We start from the raw sequence: 25,648 nt of genomic DNA, 5'->3' as shown, positions 1-25,648 counted from the left end.
TCAATAATGCCACTTACATATGCACTCCACGTCTTAATTCCATTTCTGTTTAGTTCAGTTATGACTTTAGTCAGATTACGGTAATCAGAAATTGCTGTTTATGTAGCTTATGTAGGCCTACAGTTCAAAATGCATGTTTAACTGAATAAACAGTTTGTAAACACAAGTACATCTTATTGAACGTCATTTATTTTCATCATCAATTATCATAGCAGAACAGTTTCTTAGGCAGTTTGTGATGCATTTTGGAACCCGAAGATGAGCCCCTGGTCTAATACGCCACGTGGCTTGAAAAACCCGTTCTCAGTTTAGTCATTATTTGGGTAGCACACATATTCTGAATGCCTTCGGGAGAATTCAAATGAGCCATTTTAATCTAGATTAATTCAGAGATTACAGTGAGATTAATCTAGGTAAAAAAATTTATCTATGCCCACTTATAACTTTGTAAACTATGAAATCATAGGTCTCCTCACGGTTTGTGTCTCATTTTGTGAGCCAACTGACAATAGTTGTTCGCTCCCCTCTTTCTCCCCTGTTATGCTGGCCACGCTCACTCTCTCTCTGCTCACAGAGCTCCACGCTCATCTCAGAGCATTTTTGGAAAAAATTCTGAGGTAGACTTGAACCGAAAGAGGGGGCTTTCATGGCCCTTTAAATCAAGAAGCATTTTCTAGACAAGCAAAAAATATTGTCTCGTTTTCAGAAATAATAAGTTAAAAATAATTTAGTTTTTCCTTAAAACAAGCAAAATAATCTGCCAATGGGGACAGCAAAATAAACTTTTCATTTTGAAATAAGAACAGTTTTACTCACCCCATATGCAGATTATTTCTAGTCTAGAAACTGCTTCTTGATTTAATTATCAATCAAATTTATGGAGGTATTAGAATTGGCAGAATGGATAGTGCTACTTGATAATATTATAACTAAAATATTTGGTTTATATCCTGGCTAGTTCTTGATCTATGTTTTTTTTTCACTAGCAAGATCTGGCAACACGAATGAGGTTTCATACCTCCTTTTCATACAGTTGGTTATTTTTTGATCACATACAGTAGAAACACTTCTATCATGTATTAATTTACATCACTAGAAACAACTAGTGTTTAGTTCAGATCCACTAAATAAATTACTTCTAAATTAATAAACTGTGTACAGAGCAGCAAACGATGAACATTTACTCAATTAGTAGATGCTTTCATGTAGTGACTTTTATGTAACATGACCATAGATAAAGCTCGAGTTACAGTATCTTTGCATTCCTGCTTCTTGACATCATCAAGAAGAAACTCCTGAAACATGTGTGGACATATTGTAGCTGCCCATAAACATATGCGTGTGTGTGCAGACCTGAGGTGTGGTAGTTCAGGTTGTCCAGTGTCCTTATCTGTGGGGAACAGCACATTTCCCAGTGCGTGCTGGACAGCAAGTTCCACCGCTCTGTGCTGAAGCCTCAATGGAAAGCGATTGATATTGAACTCCACATCAAACTTCATGTTGTTCACAAACTTCTGGAGAAGCCTACAAGCACAGAAACAAAAAGCATTCTCTTTTTACAGCTCAGAGAGGATTTCAAGGGTTCTGTAGATGTTACTAATGATTTGGTTATGCTATGCATCATGCTTAAGGGCTAGTTCACCCAAAAACTCTAATTTACTCACCCACAAGTAGTTTCTTTATTTCCGTTGAACACAAAATAAGAGATTTTGTAGAAAGTTGAAAACCTGTAACCACTGACTCCAATAGTAGGAAAAATAAAATACCATGCAAGTCAATGGTCACCGGTTTTCTTTGTTCCTTCGTAATACCTTTTCTTAGTGTTTAAAAGGTCATGAAACCCTAAAACACATTTTTTGAGATGTTGACAGATATATACACACATATATACACATATATATGTACACATACATATACATATTTATATAAACTCATTGGCCACTTTATTAGTTACACCATACTAGTACTGGGTTGGACCCTCTTTTGCCTTCAAAACTGCTTTAATCCTTCGTGGCATAGATTTAACAAGGTACTGGAAATATTCCTCAGAGATTTTGCTCCATATTGACATGATAGCATCACACAGTTGCTGCAGATTTGTCGGCTGCACATCCATGATGCGAATCTCCTGTTCCACCACATCCCAAAGGTGCTCTATTGGATTGAAACTGGTGACTGTGGAGGCCATTTGAGTACAGTGAACTCATTGTCATGTTCAAGAAATCAGTCTGAGATTATTTGCGCTTTATGACATGGTACATTATCCTGCTGGAAGTAGCCCTTAGAAGACGGGTACACTGTGGTCATAAAGCAGGGCTATTCAATTGGTGGCCCGCAGGCCGAATACGGCCCCCGAGGCAATTTATTCCTGCCCTCCAAATATTGTGACCAAGACATCAAAAATAAATTAAGTTCAGTTGAAAAACGGCTGCTATAGTTATGAAGTGACGTGCATCTGCTCAATACAGCACAAGCTGCAGTTAAAGGCTGTGCAGAGAGTGAGTCACCTGACATTAAGCGAGTTGCGCGAGCAGCCGAAAACATTTGGATATGTTTGTAGTAAAGGCCTTTTGTACAATGCATTGATATCGTTAATAGGGATGCAATGATTTGCCGATTTCACTGTTAACCCTGCTTTTATTCAATAAAGGCTTCTCAATGCCGCATTTCTGTTTCATGAGAAAAAAGCTACTGCAAATAAGCTATGATAAGTTATGATAATAAGTTATGCCAATACGCACGCACATTGGATTAACTATAGCAGCAAGCCGTTGACATAATGTGTCTTTTTCGCACACAAGTACATTATTTCCAATGGAGACGTGTGCATATTGGAAACAGTGCGCGCATAGCTCGCAAGCGGACCGACGCACTCACACCCTGCAGGTGCACACAGTAGAAATTATCTCACGCTGTAGTGTCGATAGTTGTGCGTAGCTTTTAGTGCAATGTAAACAAAAGACACGTTAGACAAATTATTACAAATTATTAAAATGATTATGTAGATAATAACAACAGTTCATTTAAATTCTTAGCTTATATATACAGTAGCTTAAATTAACATTAGACAAATACAATTTTTTATTTATTATCCCTCATGTTTAAATCAAAAACTTTTTTCATTTATTTTAATTCCAAAGAGAGAAATGGACTATTGTTTGTTTTTTATTAATATTGTGCTGTGTTTGGTTACTGAGCAGCAATAAACAACACTTTAAAATATAAGCAGTTTTCTTGTTATTTTCTAAACTAGTAGTGTTTTAAATTTAATAAATGTATAATAATCATGATAACTGTAAAACCATGATTATTCTTCAGACTATAATCGTACAACCAAAAACTATAATCATTGCATCCCTAATTGTTACGCAGTTTAAAACAACATATGAATGTGTTTGAATGTAGACGAAGCCTACTTAAGCAATACACTGATTTTGTGCCTCGAAATACAACATTTGGATATGGTTGTAAAAAAAAAGCAACATTGTACAATGCAGTGACATTATGTAGTTTCAAAATGCAACATATTAACGTAGAAAAAGTCAACGTGGGTGTCTTTATGAGCACAAATACAGCATATGGGCTCTTATATGCTGTTGAGTCATCACTTAAATTGCAAGTCATATCTCTCCAGCCCCTCGTTTGGATTGCTTTTCATGAACTGGCCCCCATGACAAACTAATTGAATAGCTCAGTCATAAAAGGATGAACATGGTCAGCAACAATACTCAGGTAGGCTGTGGAGTTGACACGATGCTCAATTAGTACTAATGGGCCCAAAGTGTGCCAAGTAAATATACCCCACACCATTACCACCAGCCTGAACCATTGATACAAGGGAGGATGGATTCATGCTTTCATGTTGTTGATGCCAAATTCTGATCCTACCATCCGAATCCAGAAATCTAGACTCATCAGACCAGTTTTTCCAATTTTCTATTGTCCAATGTTGGTGAGCCTGTGGTAATTGTAGCCTCAGTTTCCTGTTCTTAGCTGGCAGGAGTGCCCATTAGGTCAGTGTTTCCCAACCCTGTTCCTGGAGGCACACCTACAGTACATATTTTGGATGTCTCCCTTTTCTGACCCATTAACTTCAGGTGTTGGGGTCTCTTCTGATGTTATGATAAGTTGATTCAGGTGTGTTTGATTAGGGAGAGGTTGAAAATGTGTACTGTTGGTGTGCCTTCAGGAACAGGGTTGGGAAACACTGCATTAGGTAAATGCTCAATTTCTGTGTGGTGAACAGCCACCAGTACACCGTGACGTTATCTGCTTTTCAGCATTTCTGTGCACTCATTCATGTGAAAGAGCTGGTTTGATCCAATCACCACACTATTATGAATTAGATGACTTCATTTTTATGCATGAAAACGTTATGACTCTTCCATCTTGCAAGAAATTTACCTGTTACAGTGTCATCGTTTTGGGACAAGGGTCGTCAGTGCTCTCTAAGTGTGCTAATACACACAACAAAATTCCCCCCATTTCACTGTGATGCAAGCAGATTGTGCTTGGAAAGAAACTCATAAAGGTTTAAAATGAGTAAAGGGTGAGTAAATGACAGAATTTCCATTTATGGGTGAACTATCTCTTTAACAATGTGTGAAATATTGCATGTTTCTTACTTTCTGGAGAAGCCAAGTTTAACTTTGTCAAGTTCTACACGATGGACATAGCCTTCATAGACAGTGACGGGCTGGTTCCTGTCGTCTGATAGACAGACGTTAAGTTTATCTCCTCGTAGTACGGATGGTCTGTTCTCTGCCACCCCTGGTACCTGAGTTTAAGACAAAGATGGAGGTAAAGTACTTGTAAGACTACACTTAAGAAACACTTCTGCATTGTGACTCACAATGCAATATCAAGCATTGGGTGTAATTAGTAACAAAGTAGCTAGTTAGTGTAATTAAATTACTTTTCTGCTATAGAAAATAAGCAAAGTAGGGGATTACTTTTAATGTTTAGCCAATTTAATAAGTTACTTATATTGTATTTGCCTTAAATACTGTAAATGAAGATAAGTTTTGTATAAATCAATACAGGCAAGCAGAGTAACTGTATATTTTATTACACAAATATACTTTTGCAGAATGACAACAAGCTTAAGAAACTACAGACGGAGTAAGACATTATTTCATAAAAATATAATTTATACAATCAGAGAAGCAGAGTAATTGTGTGTGCATGTATGTGTATATAATTATACATGCTTAAGAAACAATTGATTAAGAAATTTGCTAATACATAGAGTTTTACATAATGAATAGGACCTGTTCTGTGTTCATTTCTATGCATTTTAATAATCTATTGTCAAATGTGAATGGATGTAGTGTTAAGTCATAATATTAAATTACTTAAGTACTTTTCAGACAAAATAATTAGAAAAGTTATTTAAATACATGTTAAATGAAGTAATTAATTACTTTTTTTTAAAGTAACTGTTGATATCACAGTAAAGTCTGGCCTAAAGAAGAACAAAACTAGTGCTATATAATTTAGCTTTTTCACTCACTTTGAGAATGAGCAGCTTTTTGTTCGTTTTGTCGAGGGTCATGGTCTTGCCATAGAGGTCGTACTTCTTGATGTCCACCTCCATCTGAATCTCTTCCAGGTGTAGAAGGAGGTGAAAGCGTTCAGAGTAGTTCTTCATGCACAGCTGAGAGTCCAGCAGTCGCCTTATAACAAACAGATGTCACTGACCAATACACACTTACTGACAGAGAGAGAGCTGCATAACCATCATCAAACAGCAGAACATTTTCAACCCAACTTCTTCAAAGAAGAAAAAAAAAAAAAAAAAAAAAAAAAAAAAAAGAGTTCATGCTTGCCTCACTCTGGGAAGATGCTGTCTTAGTGAGGCTGGCAGGCGCTCAGAGTCCTCCAGCTTGTATTTGGCCAACTCCTTTAGGTAGGCTGGGTACTTATATTGATTCATTTTCATCATAATCTTCAGTACATGTGTGATGGAGCTGTGAAAAATATAATGAGAAGAGGAGAGGTTAAACAATACTTAAAAAAAAACTGAATATAATAATAGATATCTATCCATTGTAGAGGGATGGATGGACAAACTAGGAAATCTATCCATTCTAGATGGATGGATGGATGGAACTGATATAACACTAGATGGATGGATGGATAGATGGATGGATGGATGGATGGAACTTAAATAACGATAGATAGATAGATAGATAGATAGATAGATAGATAGATAGATAGATAGATAGATAGATAGATAGATAGATAGATAGATAGATAGATAGATAGATAGATAGATAGATAGATAGATAGATAGATAGATAGATAGATAGATAGATAGATAGATAGATACAGACAGACAGACAAATAGATAGAAACAGTTTAGACAGATAGAGAGAGAAAGAGAGAGAGAAAGAGAGATAGATAGACAGACAGACAGACAGACAGACAGACAGACAGACAGACAGACAGACAGACAGACAGACAGACAGACAGACAGACAGACAGATAGATAGATAGATAGATAGATAGATAGATAGATAGATAGATAGATAGATAGATAGATAGATAGATAGATAGATAAAAAGACAAACAAATAGAAAATGAAAGGTAGACATAAAAGGACTGGTTGACAGACAGATGAAAGACCATTAACAGACAGCAGGCTCCCGAGTGGCTTATCTGCAACCTAATTTCTTAATGGTGCAACTAAAAAAATCTGAAGTCACACTGGTGCGACCAGCCATTCAAGGGCAAAAAATAAAGACCTTTTTAAAAAAAGTCTCTGGAACTGTGGTTCAACAGACACTCATTAAGCCCATGTCATGGTTTAACCAATCAGAGATAGTGAAGGGCGGTAGTAAGTTAGCTTACTTGTGGAAATGTGCTTTAAATTAAGGACTTTGTTGACCAGATTGTTAGTCATTCATTTGCGTATATGATAGCAATTAAATAAAAAGTACATTTGTAAAACGTTTGTGCTAGTGCACCTAAGAAACAAAAGTGAGGCGCACCAGTGCAAAGAGTTAGTCTTGAGCCCCGCACAGACAGAGATGGATGAAAAGACAGAATTATTGACTGATAGACAGATGACCAAATCCATCTACAGACAGGTAGCTTAGAAAAATAGACAGATGGATAGACAGGCTGGCAGACAGATACACAGACAGACAGATCTAACCTCTCAGGTGGTACCCCTTCTTCCACCACCCTGCTTTTTGGATGGAGTCGCCTGTTCTGTTTAGGGTTATATGGGCTCTCCGGACCCAGTGTTTCAGCTAGTCCTGTCCGAACCACCGCCTCCAGTTCTCGCACTACACAGAAAGGCTTAGCAGTACCTGGAGGATCTGCCTCTGGGCAGAACTCGAAATACATTGTGGCTGGAAAGTGCCCGGGATAGATGATGTTGTAATGCACTTCAACATCATAATCCTCACCTAGCAGGAAAAACATAATTTGCCGTTTTTATTTGATTACCTGAAGTCAAAATGATTCGCCCTCCTGTGAATTTCTTTTTCAAATATTTCTCAAATTATGTTTAACAGAGCAAGGAATTTTTCACAACATTTCCTATATTTTGTTTTTCTTAAGAAAGTCTTACTTGTTTTATTTTGACTAGAATAATTTTTTAAAACTATTTTAAGGTTAATATTATAAGCCCCCTTAAGCAATATTTTTTCGATTGTTTACAACTTGCATATTTTTTTATTACTTTATTTTTATTGAAAACTTTTTTCAAATTTTTACAACAGAACATTTTACATTAAAAAATATATCATTTTAAATCTATTATTTGTATTTTTCCCTTGTTTTTTCCTTTAAAAAAAGAGAAATAAAAATAAAGTATAAAAAAAAAAAAAAATATATATATATATATATATATATATATATATATATATATATATATATACACAATTTTACAGTACTGCACATGAAATAATATTACGTTATTTTAATAATCAAACCGAACAGAATATGAATGAATGAATGAATGAATGAAAAGACACATGGGGGGGGGGTTACATTGTTCCAGATTCATAGCATTCAACAGTTGTTAACATTGCAGTAATCAATCCGTTTCTTTCAATGTTTTAAGTCTAAAACAAATGTCAATTCTTTAATATTTCCTATTTCCATCTAAATTTCTATCCAATCATCAATAGAGGGGGTGTCATTCTTATACCAGTGTCTGGTAATACTCTTCTTGCTTGCCATACTTAATATATTTACAAGGTAAACATACTCCTTCACCACCACCTTTTGAGGGTCCATTTGAGTATTAGTAGACTGTCTACTTAATATATGTTGATACTGCTCCTAGAACAGACATTTAACTTTGCAAGTGCATGTCAATTTACACTAACCCCAACCCTAATTCAACCTAATTTCAATTCAATTCAACTCTACTTATAATCTAATGAGAATTGGTTGGCATGTAGATGCAACGTACCTTAAATTCAACAAACCATCAAAATAAAGTGTGACCAAGTCTTTTGATATTTGGTATCCTGAGATCTTTTCCATTTCCGATAAAACCTCATTCCAGAAAGGTTATATGTTTGCACAAGTCCAGAAAATATGCAGATATTCTGCATCAACCTTGCCACATATCCTTCAGCATGTTTGAGCTGTGGATAATTGTTTGCTTTTAATTTTGGAAGTAATGAAAGAAACGTTTGAGATTTTTTCATGCAAATTCTTTCCAACTCTGCAAACACTTCCTATTTACTATGACCTTTTATGTGAAGCTGCTTTGACACAATCTACATTGTATAAGCGCTATTCAAATAAAGGTGAATTGAATTGAATTGAAACAGGTAATATATTGTATCTTACAGGCAGAAAGACATTTTTCATTCGGAATTTCTTCCGCTAATTCTCTTTCCCATTTCTCCCTAATGTAGTTTGTGGAATATTTTCCATTCTCCCTAAGGGCTTGGTGGAAAGAAGAAATTATTTTACATTTACTTTTGTATAAGAATCTATAATTAGTTTTATTAATTCATTCAAGTCAGTTGGCATTTCTGTATGGAGTTTGCAAGTTCTCCTCGTGTTGACGTGGGTTTCCTCCCCACCAGTCCAAAGACATGCGCTATAGGTGAATTGATTAAGCTAAAATTTGTCCATAGTGTATGTGTGTGAATGAGAGTGTATGGTTGGTTCCCAGTGATGGGTTGCAGCTGGAAGGGTATGCTGGATAAGTTGGCGGTTCATTCCACTGGTGCGACCCCTGATAAATAAAGGGACTAAGACGAAAAGAAAATGAATGAATGAATGAATGAATGAATGAATAATACATTCAAATCTGAAATGGCCCTTGTTTTATATTCCCTTTCCCTATATTCCCTTTCAGTAATCTAATATTTGCAGGTAGCGGTAAAAGTATTTATTGCCCAAATTATTATTAATTTTCAATTGTTTTTTCATAAATTTTCCTTAAGCCACAAATGTAAAACTTGTCTAATTAACCTAGTTAATCTTTTAAATGTCACTTTAAGCTGAATACTAGTATCTTAAAAAATATCTAGTCAAATATTATTTACTGTCATCCTGGCAAAGATAAAATAAATCAGTTATTAGAATTGAGTTATTAAAACTATGTTTATATATATAAACTTGGTTTAGAAATGTGTTGGAAAAAAAATCTTTGCTCCATTAAACAGAAATTGGGGAAAAATATACAGGGGGGCTAATAATTCAGGAGGGCTAATAATTCTGACTGACTGTATACATTTTCATTCGTTTATCTATCCATCTATTTATCTATTATCTATCTCACAGTCTTAAAGTGTTTCTCACCTGGACAGAGCAGAAGAGGAGAAACACGGTTTACTCTTCTCTTATCCACAAGAGTGAAGCAGCGCATCTTGTGCAGAGCTGTGTAGTATGTGAAGTAGACGCAGCCCTCGCTTTGGTTTACAATGTGAAACTTCACAACGAACAGCTTCCCAAGCTCCTCGATGGTGAACGTAACGTTTCCTTTGGTGGCCTTTGGGTTAGATGATATTTCAATACCTCCTTTGTCTTTAATGAGTTCAGCTCTGAAACAAAGATTAAAGGGGGTCACTTTTACATTAGTAAAGGGATAGTTCACACCAAAATTGGTCATTTATTCACCCTTTACTTGTTTTGAAAGATTATGAGTTTCTTTTTTCTGTTGAACGCAAAAGAAGATATTTTGAAGAATGTTTAAAACCGGTAACCATTGACATAGTATTAGATTTTCTGACTATGAAAGTCAATGTTTACAGGTTTCATCAAAATATTTTCTTTTGTGTTTAACAGAAGAAAGAAACCACTTGAAGGTGTATAAATAATGAGTACATTTTTATTTTTGGGTCAACTAAAGACATGGGACGATAACCGTTTTCAAGGTATACCGCGGTTTGGAAAAGCCAAGGTTTTAAAACCGCCAAAATTTTCTGCTATACTGTTCCTAAGGCAGTGTTTCCCAACCCTGTTCCTGAAGGCACACCAACAGTACACATTTTCAATCTCTCCCTATTCAAATACACCTGAATCAATTCATCAGAACATTAGAAGAGACTTGAAAACCTCAAATGAATGGTTCAGATAAGGGAGACATCCAAAAGATGTACTGTTGGTGTGCCTTCAGGAACAGGGTTGGGAAACACTGTCCTAAGGTATGTGTATGATTTTTAATTAACTTTTTTGTTGTTGTTTTTTAGGACAACAGTATTTTGAGCAGACAAAAATATCCAAAGATGCCATTTTAAATTGTAAAGAAATCTGCGTTTTTGAAACTAATGAAGACAGCAGAAGTCAATGATTTATTTGAATTATTTAGCCTGACATGTTTACCGCTCCAAAATATTATAAATCTTTCAAAAAATAAAATATATTGTTTTCAAAGGGGGAAAAAAGTTTTAGTTTTTTACCCAGGCATTTAAAAAAGAATGTATTTTAGAGCAGTAATCACAATACCGTGATGTTTTTATCCAAGGTTTTCATACCGTCAGAATCATATACAGACTCATGCCTAGTCAACTATCTATATTACTTTTTAATGATTATATAAATTAAAGATGATTTTTGTGTCTTGCGGCTCTAATGATCACCGTTTCGATCTGAGTTTGTTGAGGATTTCTGAAGCGAGCTTCTTCTTTGGGGTCAGGACAGGTTTAATGGTCGGACGAGGTGAAGAAGAGGATGCTGGGTCAGAATCTGGGGCTGATGGGTTGGGGTTCTGCTGCACAAAGGGCTTCCACTGATCGCAGTAGTACACACGCATCTGTCAGACAAGCAGAATAATGATGAAAAGGTAACTTAAAAATGAGTTAAAATGGCTTGATGAATAGATTAATGAGGTTTGTATCATTTATGAGTACACTAGCAGATCTCAAAGTTTACAAAATGAACCAAATACCCAAAATATCTAATCTAAGAGTGTTTTACCTCACCTTTGGTTTCCAGTGAAAAAAAATCTTCCCGTGTGATGATCTGGCTTTCTTGAAACATGATAAGGCACGGATCACTTTGGAAAATGAGGGTTCTTCCCTTCCATCCCTAGAAACAACCACAATGTCAGTTCAATGTAGAATGAGATGCGCTGAGACAGCACGGTAGTTTCGTAAATAAACAAACAAAAACACATTCAAACCATGTTATGTTTTATTATGAACATTGTTCAAGTACAACGACAGAGTGGAGCAAAACTTAAGATGAATGAATCATGAGGCAGACATTGAACCGAACCGATGACTCTGAGTCACTGTTGCAAACCTTTTAAACTCCAAGTCGTAAATATCCCGAAGCTCGTTTCTGTCAGTTTTCGAGATCCGCTGCCCCAGAAACTGGAGGAAATCAAGTCCAACTTCGTATGATGATCTGACAGTTGACATGATTGTGCTGTCGTTTATGAAGTCGGTGTTTTGGGGATGTTTTCGGGTCTAGGCTATTCCGGAATCGAAACTAACGGTGACGGACCAAAGCAAGGGAGCGTCAACAAATGACTGCACTATTTATAATACGAAAGAGCCCTGAAATCTATTTAGCATTTAAGTGCATCACTTGATTATTTGGTGCTGTATCACCCAATAAATAACTTAAACATCTAAAATGAGTCAATTGCTTGTATAAGTTGAATGGTTTCCTTGCAAAATATGAGTAAATGAACATTCATAATGTGGCCAAGCTTTTTTGATACTCCCTAAAATTGTTGTGTTACATAATATCCATAAAGGAGAGGGATTTTTCATGGATAGGATGGGGTTTTAAATTCAAAGTTCAATGAAAATTTGTCGATAATGATTTTATAAAGTATGTGTATGTCTTTGCAGTAGTTATTAGTGCATATCACATGGCCAAATATGGCTTGATACAATTTTATTGAACAGAACAATGTGAAAATGTAGAATGTTAAAAATTAAAATATTACAAAGTTTAAGCAGTGTAATATTTACAATGACGTACAAAATAAATATTTTAGCACAACATTTAGATACTTATAAAATGGCTTTATTAAAAAAAAATAGTTTGCATTTAAAACAATTTACATATATAATGGAAATTGTAAAGTAATTACACATAGTGCAATACTTTATAATATAAAATAAAGCACACCAATAATAATCTTACGTGTTATATATGCGTGTATAATCCTACAAATTGTTATTTGTCTTCAAACTATTAACTTGAAACATTATTGGCAACTTTTCTGATGAGAGAAATGAGAGAAAGATACATTTCTGCTAAACTATAACTCATTGTATATAATTTCCATTCAAGCTAACGTGACACACAAAGATCAGGAAGCAAACTTCGAAAACCAAACAGAGCGTAAAGATGTAATTTTGAGCTCTTTTGTCAGGTTTATGATTGTTTTCCCGTGATGCAGTTTGACAGGGCAGGTCCAGTTGAGCCAAGATGGCGGACTTTGAGGAACAGCTTTCCGACGATGAGAAGGTATGAGATTATCAATTGAGGCTTCCAGATAAACCTTCTTTTGTCTGATACTGCTGTACGCACAACTTTTACATGTCATAAACTTGTCGTGTATGCCGTTACGCATAAGGAACGTTTTGAAGTCCACAAAATCCGCGATGAACAGCGCGCTAGGGAAGCTAGCAAGCTAACTGAAACTCGATCTAATCGATGATCGCACTCTCAGAGACGCTAGTGACTGAGATTAGCGATTGATATGATTACTACTTAAGTATTGGATGTTGAAATTGGGTCTAATTAAATAAAGCGAACAGTTTCACATTCACTATTAGAAGTGTTTGAGAGTTTACCGACTATTAGTTGTGGCTCGGAGCGGTGTGGCATATAAATAAGGAAAACCGCACTTCATCATGGTTAATAAATTAACGTTATATGTTAAATATAATAATGTACGTAACGTTATTTATGATTTTCCACTTTTAAATCTCAGTCATACAACTTCCTCAGGTATACAGTTGGTGTGTAATATACGTGCGATCTTAAAACTTATTTAAATTAACGATAGGATTCCTCGTGTTGTAATAGATGTGGCTGTAATCTCATATATACATAGTTTTATTTCATTATTCGTCATGTAATGAGATGAAGAGGAAGTGCTGTTCTTGCACAGAAACAGGGGCGCAACCTCAGCTCTGGTCTTGTTTGTATTCTCAGCTGAGTGTCGGTGACCCAGCCCTCTTCTGCATGCTCTTACATGCGCGCGGCTGTTCCGGGGTCCCTCCGCGCTCCCGCTGCTGCCGAGCCGACGCGCGGCCCCGGCTGTTCCAGAGAGCGGACGCGCCCCTCCGCCTCTGCAAAGTCGAAACAGTCGTGTTGAGGCCAGTTGAAGGAGGGAAGAAGCATTTCAGAAATGCTTACATGTGGAAAGATTCTTGCAGCTGCAAACTGCTCAGCGTTGGTTAGCATAGATGTGGATTTTAGATCAGACTGATATCTTGTTTAGCTAGACGGTGAAAGAAGATTGCATAACTTGTTCTGGGCTCCAGGGCACGGATTTTTTTAATGAAAAATAATTACATTTAATAATTAAAAGGTCATTTTGAGAATAAATATAACTGGGCCGTATGACATAAAAAAGCTCATATCAGGATATAAGTAATTTCATCATAACCTGATAAAAATTTAGCACATTTTCTGACAATTTAATTAATTTTTATTAGTTAGGTTATATATTTAACATGAAAATAACTATTTTTTTATATATATTTATATGTATTTGAACGTATTTACTGAACCATCTGCTTTTATATACACTGAAAAATAATGGGTTTCACCAGGCTAATCTCACAAGAACCCATATCTATTTTACATTTTGACAGTTTATTGGCTAATTCAGTTGAATAAAAGTTCGGTCATACGAAAATGTACGATGTTTAAAACTGGGCGAGGTCACAAACCCCTAAACCCAACGATCATTGGGGGATGAGCAAATCGTACTGAATTGTACAAATAAGATTAGACAATTTCAGACGAATTATCCACTACATCAAAATATTACGTATTGCAGTGAGATAATGCTGGGTTCCACATAATCGATTTGTGTTGGGACAACATGAAGGAATTAAGTTAACTTATTCGTTTTTTGTTTTTTTTTAACAAATTTAGGTGGATTGAACATAAACAAGTTGTCCCCCTAAAAAACTGGAGTTGTGTTGTTTTAGCTTATTTTATATAAATACATTTGAACAAACAGCAAGCATTATTTTTTTGTGTATGTGTTTATTTTTCTCATTTTGTTTAAAAATTCTGGGCAAATGTTTGATTAAGAAAGTAGAAAAGCTAATTTAAAATAAAAATGATTATTAAATATAAAGTACCCATATAAATAGGTAAAATGGTAAATGTAATAACAAGCATACAACTTTCTCTTCATGCTGTTATTTTTGTTTCTGCCTTCACTGTAATCATCCAAATGATTAAAAAGTATTACCGTAAACAGTGTAATTTGTGACTCCACAAAATAAACTAAAGAGCATAATATGAAACGATATACTTTTTAATTTTGTCATTACGATACAGTTGAAGTCAGAATTATTAGCCCCCCTTAATTATTAGCCCCCCTGTTAATTTTTTTCCCCCAATTTTTGTTTAACGGAGAGATTTTTTTCAACACATTTCTGAACATAATAGTTTTAATAACTCATTTCTAATTACTGATTTATTTTCTCTTTGCCATGATGACAGTAAATAATATTTGACTAGATATTTTTCAAGACACTTCTATACAGCTTAAAGTGACATTTAAAGGCTAAACTAGGTTAATTAGGTTAACTAGGCAGGTTAGGGTAATTAGGCAAGTTATTGTATAACGATGGTTTGTTCTGTAGTCTATTGGAAAAAAATAAAACTTAAAGGGGCTAATAATTTTGACCTTAAAATATTTTTAAAAAAATTAAAAACTGCTTTTATTCTAGCCGAAATAAAACAAATAAGACTTTCTCCAGAAGAAAAAATATTATCAGGCATACTGTGGAAATTTTCTTGCTCTGTTAAACATAATTTGGGAAATATTTGACAAAGAAAAAAAAAATTTAAAGGGGGGCTAATAATTCTGACTTCAACTGTATATATCATCATATTCCACAGCCCTAACTCTTTAGTGTCTATGTTTTGACAACTTTTAAGGAGTTGACTGGGAATTGAGCAGTTTCCTTTTGCCTTCTATACTGTGAAAACGGAGCCTCTTCCTTTTACTAGATATTTGATCAAGTCTGAGAATTTAACAAATAAACTGTTTATTATTGAGTGACTTGTAGATTTTCGCGACCGACAAGCTGTCGGCTTATGAGCAATCTGAAGCTGAATGTTGTTATTAATGAACTGATTTCACCTCAGTTCATATCAGCAATCAAGGTTGAAGGAAGCCAAGAACTGCACATTCTTTTAGTCGGGGAACAGGAAATGTGAACGTCAGATCAACTCTGTTTCAGAAATGTCAGAAATGCTGTCATGCAAAGAAATATTTCAAGGTTCAATGAAGCACATACGTTTTGTTGTTTTTTTATTTGTTTGGTTTTTGAATGAATCTAGATAAATAAAACGTTTAAATCAAAAGCATTTATTTGAAATCTTCAGGGCCTGATAAAACATATTTAATTTTTATTTTCCTTAATTTGTTCTGTATTTTATCATCAAAGTTCAAATAAAAAGTAGTAATCAAACAGCATATCCATTTAATTGAAATAATGACAGTCAGTTGACCTGCAATTTGAATAGTTTAATGATTATTAAATAATACTTTTTACTAGGGCTGCACGATACTGGAGAAATCTAACATTGCAATATTTTTTTATTCTGGGATTATATAGCCCCATATTAATACTAGTTAACTAGATGTGTTGAATTTTACGTTAAGTGGTTGTAAACAATTTATTTGGGCTGAATTTAAACAAAGAAATTAAGTTGAACATTGCTCAATTTAATTTGTTTGTTTAATTTCAACACCAATAAATTGTTTGCAACAGTTTTGCATGCAACACTTTTTTCAGTGTAGAGGAATTCATATGCATAAAATATAAGGAATAACCTAGTACAAGCATAGGCAAATTCAATAAAGAAAAAGATACAAATTAAATAAACAGTGTTTGATTGGATCCAGAGGAATCTAACTGTATTCAGGTATACAGCAGGTATACAGCAATTGAATAATCAAATGTAAAACAATACTGCATAGTCTTCGTTTTATAAATATTCAATTCGCTACAATTTCTTAGGCCTGAATGCTTTAAAATCCCTCACACAGTCACAGCTTCAAAACCACTTTTATTGTATTATACATGTTTTCATATATAATTATAATCCAAAGTCAATATTGTGAATGATCACATAGCGATATCGATGCTGAAACGATATATTGTGCAGCCCAACTTTTTATGCAACTTTAAACAATGCAATTTTTGTAAACTCTTATAAAACAAGATTTATTTTTTATACATTTCATTTTTGTAAGAAAGGTTATTCGGAAGGTCATGATTCGCACTCATTAAATAATTGCTTTGTATAGTTTTTATTTTACATTCTTCAGGTGATACAATACACAAACGTTTTGGCACAATGCCTTACTCGGTGTGTGACACAATCCTCTCTCACTCCGGCCTTTTGACCCACAGTCAATCACATTACGTCATTAGTTAGATGGCCACTCGTCTCATTTTCATTTCAAAATACCATAATTAACCATACAAGAAATATTTACCTTTACCTTCAAAAACATTATTTCACAGGAAAATAGCGCATCAATTATCATACAAAGACAAAGAAAAGTTAAAAATATTATATTATTAAAAAATATATATTATTAATTATTAATTAAAATATTTTATTATTATTTGTAAAGATATAAGTGCTATTGTACAAGTGTTAAGTGCTGTGTAATGATATAAGTGCTGTAATAGGCTATTGTACAATAGTATATTTCTGTAGTATTATTCTTTCTAATATTAAATTGAATTCCTAATGTTGAAATTTAATATTCACAAATTTTGTTTTTTTACAACCTGTATTTTGCAATTCTGTCTGAATCATAAGGCCATAAAATAATTTAGCGCAACATTATAAATGTTTAATTTAAAATAAAAAATAACTAAATTATTTTTTAAAATTTTATTTAAATCTTTAAGTCAATTCAAACGTCATTGCTCAATAAAAATATTATAGATCAATATTACTTATTAGAATCAGTCAGTTAAATTAAAATCAAATAATGTTATTGTAATCTGGCTGTTAATAATTATAATTATTATGGTTTATATAATCTCATTTGCATCTTGACAAGAGTTAGTTTTAGCCTGAATGCTCTACTGGTGGACTTCACCACATGTGTTAGTCTGTTCTGATTGGTCTGTCAGGTTTCCACACTGGAAATGGGTGCTGGAAAAGCTCCAGAATGAAAGTCATTCATGTACCCGGAGCTAGACTTGTCTCAAGCCCATAATGCTTACATGTGCTCTGCTAAGAAAAGCCTCAATCCTGCGGCCTTGTAAGGAGTGACCCGTGGCAGAGCTCAGTGTCATTTCAGGCACCATTTGACCTGTTTCCAAAGGAAGTGCAAAGATACCAGTTTCGTTGCCGATAAGTGTTGTTTGGGTTTCCTCTGGCAGCTGGGGTCTATTATAGAAAGCAAATGAAAGGGAAAGTTCACACAAAAATGAGAATTCAGTCATCTATTAACCCTTTACTTGTGCCGAACCTGTTTTTTTCTGTTTAGTACAAAAGAAGATATTTTGAGGAATGTTGGAATCCTGTAACCATTGACTTCCATAGTAGGAAAAACAAATAGTTTGAAAGTCAGTGGTTACAGGTTTCCAATATTTTTCAGTGTATCTTTTTTTTCTCAAACTGATTTACAACAGGTGAAGGGTAAGTAAAGGAAGACAAAATTTTCATTTTGGGTGAGTTATCCATTTAATTTACATCTGCTGAACCAAAAATTGCTCCTGCCATTCGGTTGGCACCACTTTAACTGTGAACACAAAAGACTTGCAACAGAACAGCAAAACCATGAGTCTCCATGGAAAAAGACACCATTCTGTCTTCTGTTTAAGAGCGAGTTCTATACTTTAAGTCCGTGTGAAGGATTGTTACTCCAAATGCATAAACAAATGGTCAGAATTTGATTGAAAATTACTAAAACCTATTTACCACTGGATTAACTTGCATGGATTAATTGTTTACCTAAGGTATAGCAATGTGTGCTAGCAAAATAAACATTTAAAATTTTAATTTCACAGACTTTAAAGCATATCACCCCCCATTAATATATTTATATTAAATCTTTAATATATGTATTGGGAACAAGAATTATAATGTTTTTATGATGAAAATCATAATTATTAAATTGATAATTAATTGATTATCCTGAAACACTTTCAAATTATTAAATTAAATTAATTAATGTAAGTATCAGGGATGCAACAGTTCTCAGAAAAAAACTATATCGTCCCGTTGTCCTCCCATGGTTCAGTGCGCCCTGTGATCCGCCGTTCCGAATAAGCATTATTAATATTTGTTAATAAAAACAACCTCAACAAAGCAGTTCCGCCTTTTTACACTTCCGATTACCTTTCACGCTCATTGCACGTGCGTCAGTGGTCACTAACAGCCAGATCGAGGTTTGTGTCCAGACCCAGAAGCGTCTCATACTGATGCGGACATACAGCAGGTCTCTTACTTCAGTCCCGCTTTTTCTGGGTGTTCTTCCGCACCTGATCGCTCTAGCTATTTACTCTGTTTACCCATTGTGCCAAGAATAGTTTTCTTCTCGACTGACTGTTCCAGCTGAATTAAGAGAGAAGAGCCGAATGCTGTCTATTTGCTTAAGTTTCATTAACTTTGATGGTGCTAATAAGTGAAACGGAGCTCTCTGGAATCATAATAAAATCATAAGGAAATCATAAATAAAAATGCGATGTTGCCTTGCTAGCATAATGTAAACAGAATAATCAATACTTTAAAAGTGCTTAATTATTAAGATGCTTTGACATCATTATTATCTGCATAATTGGTTGAGACCGTTGAGTCGATATGTAAAATAGAAAAGGGGGAAGTTTAAGCTTTTTCTCTCTTTATTTTCCTAAACATTTTATTTGAACATACAATTTTCGAAATGGCCTACTTTAAATATAATTAATGCGAGAACATGCAAATATACAGTCATGTGTGAAGCTGTTGCATTGGCAGGTGTTTGTTACTTAATAAATATGTTTATTGTTCTTTGAATTGTTCTGTAGGCATTTTTTTTCTAAGCATAGCACAAACCGTACCGAAAATGTTACCCTAAAACCGCGATACACACCAACCCATGAGGAGATTTAACCATTGTACCCCTAGTAAATATATATTATGTCAAATATATTTCTATAGTAAAATTACATAATTGGTCAGTGCTGATAGCCTAGTTGCGCCTGCATATAGCAAAACAGTGCTGCAGGTGTCCTGAGTTCGAGTCCCGTCTCGCTGACCTTTTCCGATCCCATCCCCTCTATCTTTCTCTCCTACTTCTTGTCATAATACTCTCCTGTCAAAATAAAGGTAAAAATGCCCAAAAATAAATAGACATAATCATGATACATTTTATTGAATGCATATATTTACAAAAAAGCAGATCCGTCCTGCGAGATAAGAATAAAAAATGAAAAATAACAGTTTTGTTGAGTACTTACTAAATGTATTAAGAAATATTGTAAGAAATACACACACACACATACATATCTATCTATCTATCTATCTATCTATCTATCTATCTATCTATCTATCTATCTATCTATCTATCTATCTATCTAACTATATATATATATATATATATATATATATGGATGGATGGATGGATGGATGGATGGATATAGATAGATAGATAGGTAGATAGATAGATATAGGTAGATATATATATATATATATATATATATATATATATATATATAGATAGATAGATAGATAGATAGATAGATAGATAGATAGATAGATAGATAGATAGATAGATAGATAGATAGATAGATAGATAGATATAGATATAGCTCAGAAGTGAACCAACCCTGAAACGTTCTCTTATGATCAGAGCATACTGTATGTTGTTGTGGGAACTTGCATACTCTTTGCATATCACTTGCATATTCGAATTACCTTGAATTTTTGGGACTGAGCAATGAGGTTATCTTCTTACATATCCTTAAACTTATCTGGGTATGTGACATAACCTGTTTTCTGGAATACCCCCCTGGTAACACTGGCATTAGGCTAAAAGTTGACAACACAGTTCTTGAAAATGTTTTTTTGGGGGGGATATTTATAAAGTGTTTAATATTTTCTGCAAGTTTAAGCTTTAAATAAGCGCAAAAAGACATGTTGTTTGTGAATTTGAAATTTTTTTTGTTTTTCCACAGGTCCGCATTGCTGCAAATTTTGTCATCCATGCGCCCCCTGGAGAGTTCAATGAAGTCTTCAATGGTACATTGGTTAAACGTGAAAACACACACTAAAATTACTATTGCAAATTTGTCCTATTTTTAGCTTGCTTCATTTTAAGTGCCTATTCAAACACTAAAGGTCTGCAGTGGTTTTCATTGATGATAATATCCTAATTGTTGATTAATTGATGTAAGTTGACCGAGTATGTCACTTGCTTTCTAAAAAAACAGTTTTTAAAAGTCATTAGGTTATGTTAGGAGGAATTACATTATAATGACTATTCTTAAGCCACCATGTGTCTTACATCATAATGCTCACATGACATCACATGATGCTTTTTGTTTGCTTTCAGATGTGCGGCTACTGCTCAATAATGACAATCTGCTCAGGGAAGGGGCGGCTCAGTGAGTAGTCTGTATTTACTGCACTGTATGAATGCATGTTATGTTACTGTCCTCCTCGTCTCCTTCATAAGTCGGTTTCCTGCCATACAAAGGAAGTCTTGATTCAGAGGCCGCGAGCATTCATGCAGCCAGTTTTCAGTCTCTGTTTTAGTTCAGATCTGTGGAGAAGTGATATATTTAGCTCTGTGGCTATATCGAAAGTAGTCTGAATCATTAATCAGAGATGAACCAATAATATTAATTTTAAATATGGTGCTAAACACTTTTCTGTTTGCGACAGTGCCTTTGCCCAGTATAACATGGATCAGTTCACACCTGCTAAACTTGATGGAAGTGAAGATCAGGTGAGTATCTTTTTATTTATATGCTGAGCACTGTATATACAGTGCATCTGGAAAGTATTCATAGCTTTACTTTTTCCACATTTATTGGTACAGCCTTATTCCAAAATGGATTAAATTAATTTATTTGCTCATAATTCTGCACACAATACCCCATAATGACAATGTGACAAAAGAGTTTTTGAAATGGTTGCAAATTTATTAAAATAAAAAAGCTGAAAAATCATGTGTACATCAGTATTCACAGCCTTTGCTCAATACTTTGTTGATGCACCTTGGCAGCAATTACATTACAATTATGATGCCACAAGCCTGGCACACCTGTATTTGGGAATTTTTGCCCATTCCTCTTTGCAGTACCTCTCAAGCTCTATCAGGTTGGATGGGAAGTGACCGTGTACAGCCATTTTCAGATCTCTCCAGAGATGTTCATCAGGATTTAGGTCTGGGCTCTGGCTGGGCCACTCAAGGACATTCACCGAGTTGTTGTGAAGCCACTCCATTGATATTTTGGCAGTGTGCTTTGGGTCATTGTCTTTTGAACTACCATATTTTATCCATAACCTATTAAAAAAAATAGTAGTTAATAGTAATATTGTTTACATGTTAATAATAAACATTAATTAACAACATGCAAATAAAAAGCCATCAGCCTTTCATTTTATTTGCGACCCCTGGGGTGCTTGCGTTATATTAAAGACACAGCAATAGCGTCAGAAGCAGCACATTGATTTTATGGCACCAGGTTAAACCTTCTGACACCTTTACAGCACTCACGTACATTAAAAATAAATACAGGCCACAACTGAACATTAAGCCGTTCTCCAAAATGAAATGATGAAAAGTCTTGCGCCTATTGGTTTGTGTGTGCCATTGTGTGCATGGTTTGTTTATTTATAACTACCTCAGAGAATATTTGAGGCCGCGAGTCACTGGCATTGTTATTTTGGGGGTTGTGAGCTGAAAAGTTTGGGAACCCTTGCATTAAACAGTACTTGACTTTTTACTGGATTGCAGGTTTTGATCACAGAGCATGGAGATCTTGGCCACGGCAAATTCTTTGACCCTCGTAAGAAACAATCGTTTAAGTTCGACCACCTGAGGAAAGAGGCGAGTGAAGCTCAGCCGTATGAGGGCGAAGCGGCGCTCAGGCCGTGGAGAGACGCTGTAGATGAGGCTCTGAGGGCGTACGTTAAAGACCATTACCCCAGTGGAGTCTGCACGGTGAGTTCAGCTCAGTAATGCTCCTAAAGCCATGTCCGCCACACTTTTTTCTGACACTTCACTGTTGTCTTTAGGTTTATGGAAAAACTATAGATGGACAGCAAACCATCATTGCCTGTATTGAGGGTCATCGATTTCAACCTCAAAATTTCTGGTAATTCCTTTTTATATACAATAGTTTACAATGTTTTTAGTATTTTTAATAAACGTATATAGCTATTAGTGTTGTCACGATACTGAGGTTCAGTACCAATCGGTACTGAAATTTTAAAGTTCTTTTCCCGCAAACATTTGAGCGCTGTTGAGCACGTTCTCAACAGAAATGACTGATTGGTCGTGAAGCTCATCAGTTTACTGCTGTAACAGATACAGGGACACTGGAGCGGTTTAAAGCCACGAAGATCAGTTGATTTATTAGCGGGTCGCTCGTATGTCAGCACATAAGCAGACCAGCTGATCTTCGCGGCTTTAAAATGAATCAGTGTATCTGTGTCTGCGCTTGGTAAACAGTGGTGAACTGATGAGCTTCACAGCCAATCACAGTCACAATCTCAGCATCGCTTAAATGTTTGCGGGAAATGGAATTTTTTTAAAAGTATTGTGCCAACATTAATAGCTATTACTATTTTTTTATTATGAATTGTAGTAATTTGGTTGTGTGTTTTTGCATTTTATGTGTTTGTTAGTAGTTTATAGTCAGTTTTTGATTTGTTTTTCTTCTTAAGTTTAAAGTTGATGAAAATTAGAATGCAGCCGTGGCTATTATCTTTAAAGAGCTCCTAATATGGGTTTTTTAAAACGAGCTTCCATGCAGTGTGTAACACAGCTCTAACTGAATGAAAACATCCAGCTGAGGGTTAAATCTGAAAGTGCACTGTGTTTAAAACTATTGATTCTTAACGTAATAGTCGACTCAGAGTCAAATAAATGAATCGTGTTGGGTTCAGATCTTTTGTCTGAGCGCATCAACAACGACACAGTACATCACCAAATATGAAGTTCCGGTAAAACGTGAATGCACCTTTCCTTTCAGACAAAATCCTACACACCAGTGATTTAAAAAAAATGTATATGAACTGTATTTAACTCGGGTAATAATTCATTTATTAATATTTTTAATTAACAACAAAGATTTCATGTCGTTTTAATTTATTTTTAATTACAATTTAATTTGTTTCTTTAGCGTGCATAAACATACAAGTACAAATGCACAATGAAGAAAAAACATACAATAGAAGAAATAAATAGAGCGGGAATGAGAAATACAGTTCAAGTCAGAATTATTAGCATCCCCTTTGAATTTTTTTTTCTTTTTTAAATATTTCCCAAATTATGTCTAACAGAGCAAGAAAATTTTCACAGTGGATCTGATAATATTTTTTCTTCTGGAGAAAGTCTTACTTGTTTTATTTCGGCTAGAATAAAAGCAGTTTTAAATTTTTTAACAACTATTTTAGGGTCAAAATGATTAGCCCCTTTAGCTTTTTTTTCTGATAGTCTACAGAACAAACAATCATTATACAGTACCTTGCCTAATTACCCTAACCTGCCTAGTTAACCTAGTTAAGCCTTTAAATGTCACTTTAAGCTGTATAGAAGTGTCTTGAAAAATATCTACAATATTATTTACTGTCATCAAAGTCTAGCAAAGAGGTGCCAGAAACTGCTAGACTTTCTGCTGTCTATCATAAGTTTCTCAAGTGGAAGTAATGCAGATATTGATTTGAGACATCCATATTTTAAACGTAGGTGCTCAAGGAGACGACCATAATAACAATTTGTATTTTATTGCCAGATAAAACCAAAAATAAAAACTGATGTTTAGCATGAGAATTAAAGAGTTCACTAATGCTTTAGTTTAGGTCACAATTCATGCTAATAACCACTGGCTTATTACCTAACCTATTAGATATTTACTGTTCTAGTTATAAAGTATGATCCTATTCTGCACCCTTAATCCTACCCAATACCTAAACCCAACTTCTACCTTACTATCTATTAATAAACCACTAATTAATAGTTTATTAAGCTAGTAGTGCTAGTTAATGGCTTGTTAATATCCTGAATTATGAGCTAAACTAAAGTGTTACCGAGAGTTCCAAAGAGAAATAAAAGTGTATTTGGAGAAGATCTTGTAAAGCAATGTTGTATTTTGGTTCAAAAGTGTACAATTTTGTCATGGTATCAAAAAGAGTGAAGAAATATTCTGTTGTTTTCATTATGATAGATGACACTCCATTATACATTTATATTTATAATCAGATTACATCATTTCAAAAACTGAAAGTCTTTAAACACACCAGTTAATTACCACACAATCTTAGTTATCAAAAACAGTAGGTGTTTTGGCTGTGAATGTTTAAGCAGATGGTCGACAACAAGCTAACATTTCTGATTCAGATAGCAATAAAATCTAACTACAGCTAGTGTTGAAAATACCTGGCATCCCCAAGAGAAACAGTTACTAACTGTGTAGGCTATATGCATAAAACTCCCAAGATGCGCTCAGGACAGCTGAGACCATCTATTTGTGCCAAACTGTGAAAAATAATAATAAAAAAGGGTGTAGGTATTCTGACTGCTACTCATTAAAACTTCACAGTTGTTGTTCACACTTTGCTTTGTATGAGGCTGTGTGACGCATTTATTGGCTTCTTTTCAAGTGTGATATATGATCTTTAGATGTGTGGAATGAGCTCTGCCTCCACCCAGATCATGACCCTACTCGATCTAGAAACTATTATGTGTTTTCTGAATGAAGAACAGGTGCGCTAGACAGCAAATGTTGTGCTCTTTTATTCACACAAAAAGCACGACACATGGCTTAACTGCACA

At 34.7% G+C, this 25,648-nt stretch overlaps 2 protein-coding genes across 2 annotated transcripts in view; one reads left to right on the top strand and one right to left on the bottom strand.

Annotated features, from left to right (window-relative positions):
* mov10a (Mov10 RISC complex RNA helicase a) overlaps positions 1–11,924 on the bottom strand; it is a 31,170-nt gene extending 19,246 nt beyond the window's left edge. Inside the window, exons 1-9 of the mRNA XM_056460461.1 lie at positions 11,722–11,924; positions 11,400–11,505; positions 11,058–11,230; positions 9,778–10,019; positions 7,160–7,415; positions 5,829–5,969; positions 5,513–5,675; positions 4,626–4,777; positions 1,354–1,524 (exon numbers count right to left, since the gene is read on the bottom strand). Of these exons, the coding sequence (XP_056316436.1) occupies positions 1,354–1,524; positions 4,626–4,777; positions 5,513–5,675; positions 5,829–5,969; positions 7,160–7,415; positions 9,778–10,019; positions 11,058–11,230; positions 11,400–11,505; positions 11,722–11,840 (1,523 nt within the window). The 5' untranslated portion in view covers positions 11,841–11,924. The remainder of the gene's footprint in view (positions 1–1,353; positions 1,525–4,625; positions 4,778–5,512; positions 5,676–5,828; positions 5,970–7,159; positions 7,416–9,777; positions 10,020–11,057; positions 11,231–11,399; positions 11,506–11,721) is intronic.
* An 882-nt stretch (positions 11,925–12,806) lies between these two features.
* Positions 12,807–25,648, top strand: part of capza1a (capping actin protein of muscle Z-line subunit alpha 1a) — a 21,053-nt gene continuing 8,211 nt past the window's right edge. The window contains exons 1-6 of the mRNA XM_056460460.1: positions 12,807–12,903; positions 20,820–20,883; positions 21,197–21,248; positions 21,529–21,592; positions 22,607–22,813; positions 22,888–22,967. Coding sequence (XP_056316435.1) covers positions 12,865–12,903; positions 20,820–20,883; positions 21,197–21,248; positions 21,529–21,592; positions 22,607–22,813; positions 22,888–22,967 — 506 coding nt within the window. The 5' untranslated portion in view covers positions 12,807–12,864. The remainder of the gene's footprint in view (positions 12,904–20,819; positions 20,884–21,196; positions 21,249–21,528; positions 21,593–22,606; positions 22,814–22,887; positions 22,968–25,648) is intronic.

This window comes from Danio aesculapii, chromosome 6, assembly GCF_903798145.1.
Source record: "Danio aesculapii chromosome 6, fDanAes4.1, whole genome shotgun sequence".
Taxonomy (NCBI): Eukaryota; Metazoa; Chordata; class Actinopteri; order Cypriniformes; family Danionidae; genus Danio; species Danio aesculapii.
The sequence above is the reverse complement of the archived record's forward strand: the minus strand, read 5'-3'. Positions and strand labels throughout refer to the sequence as shown.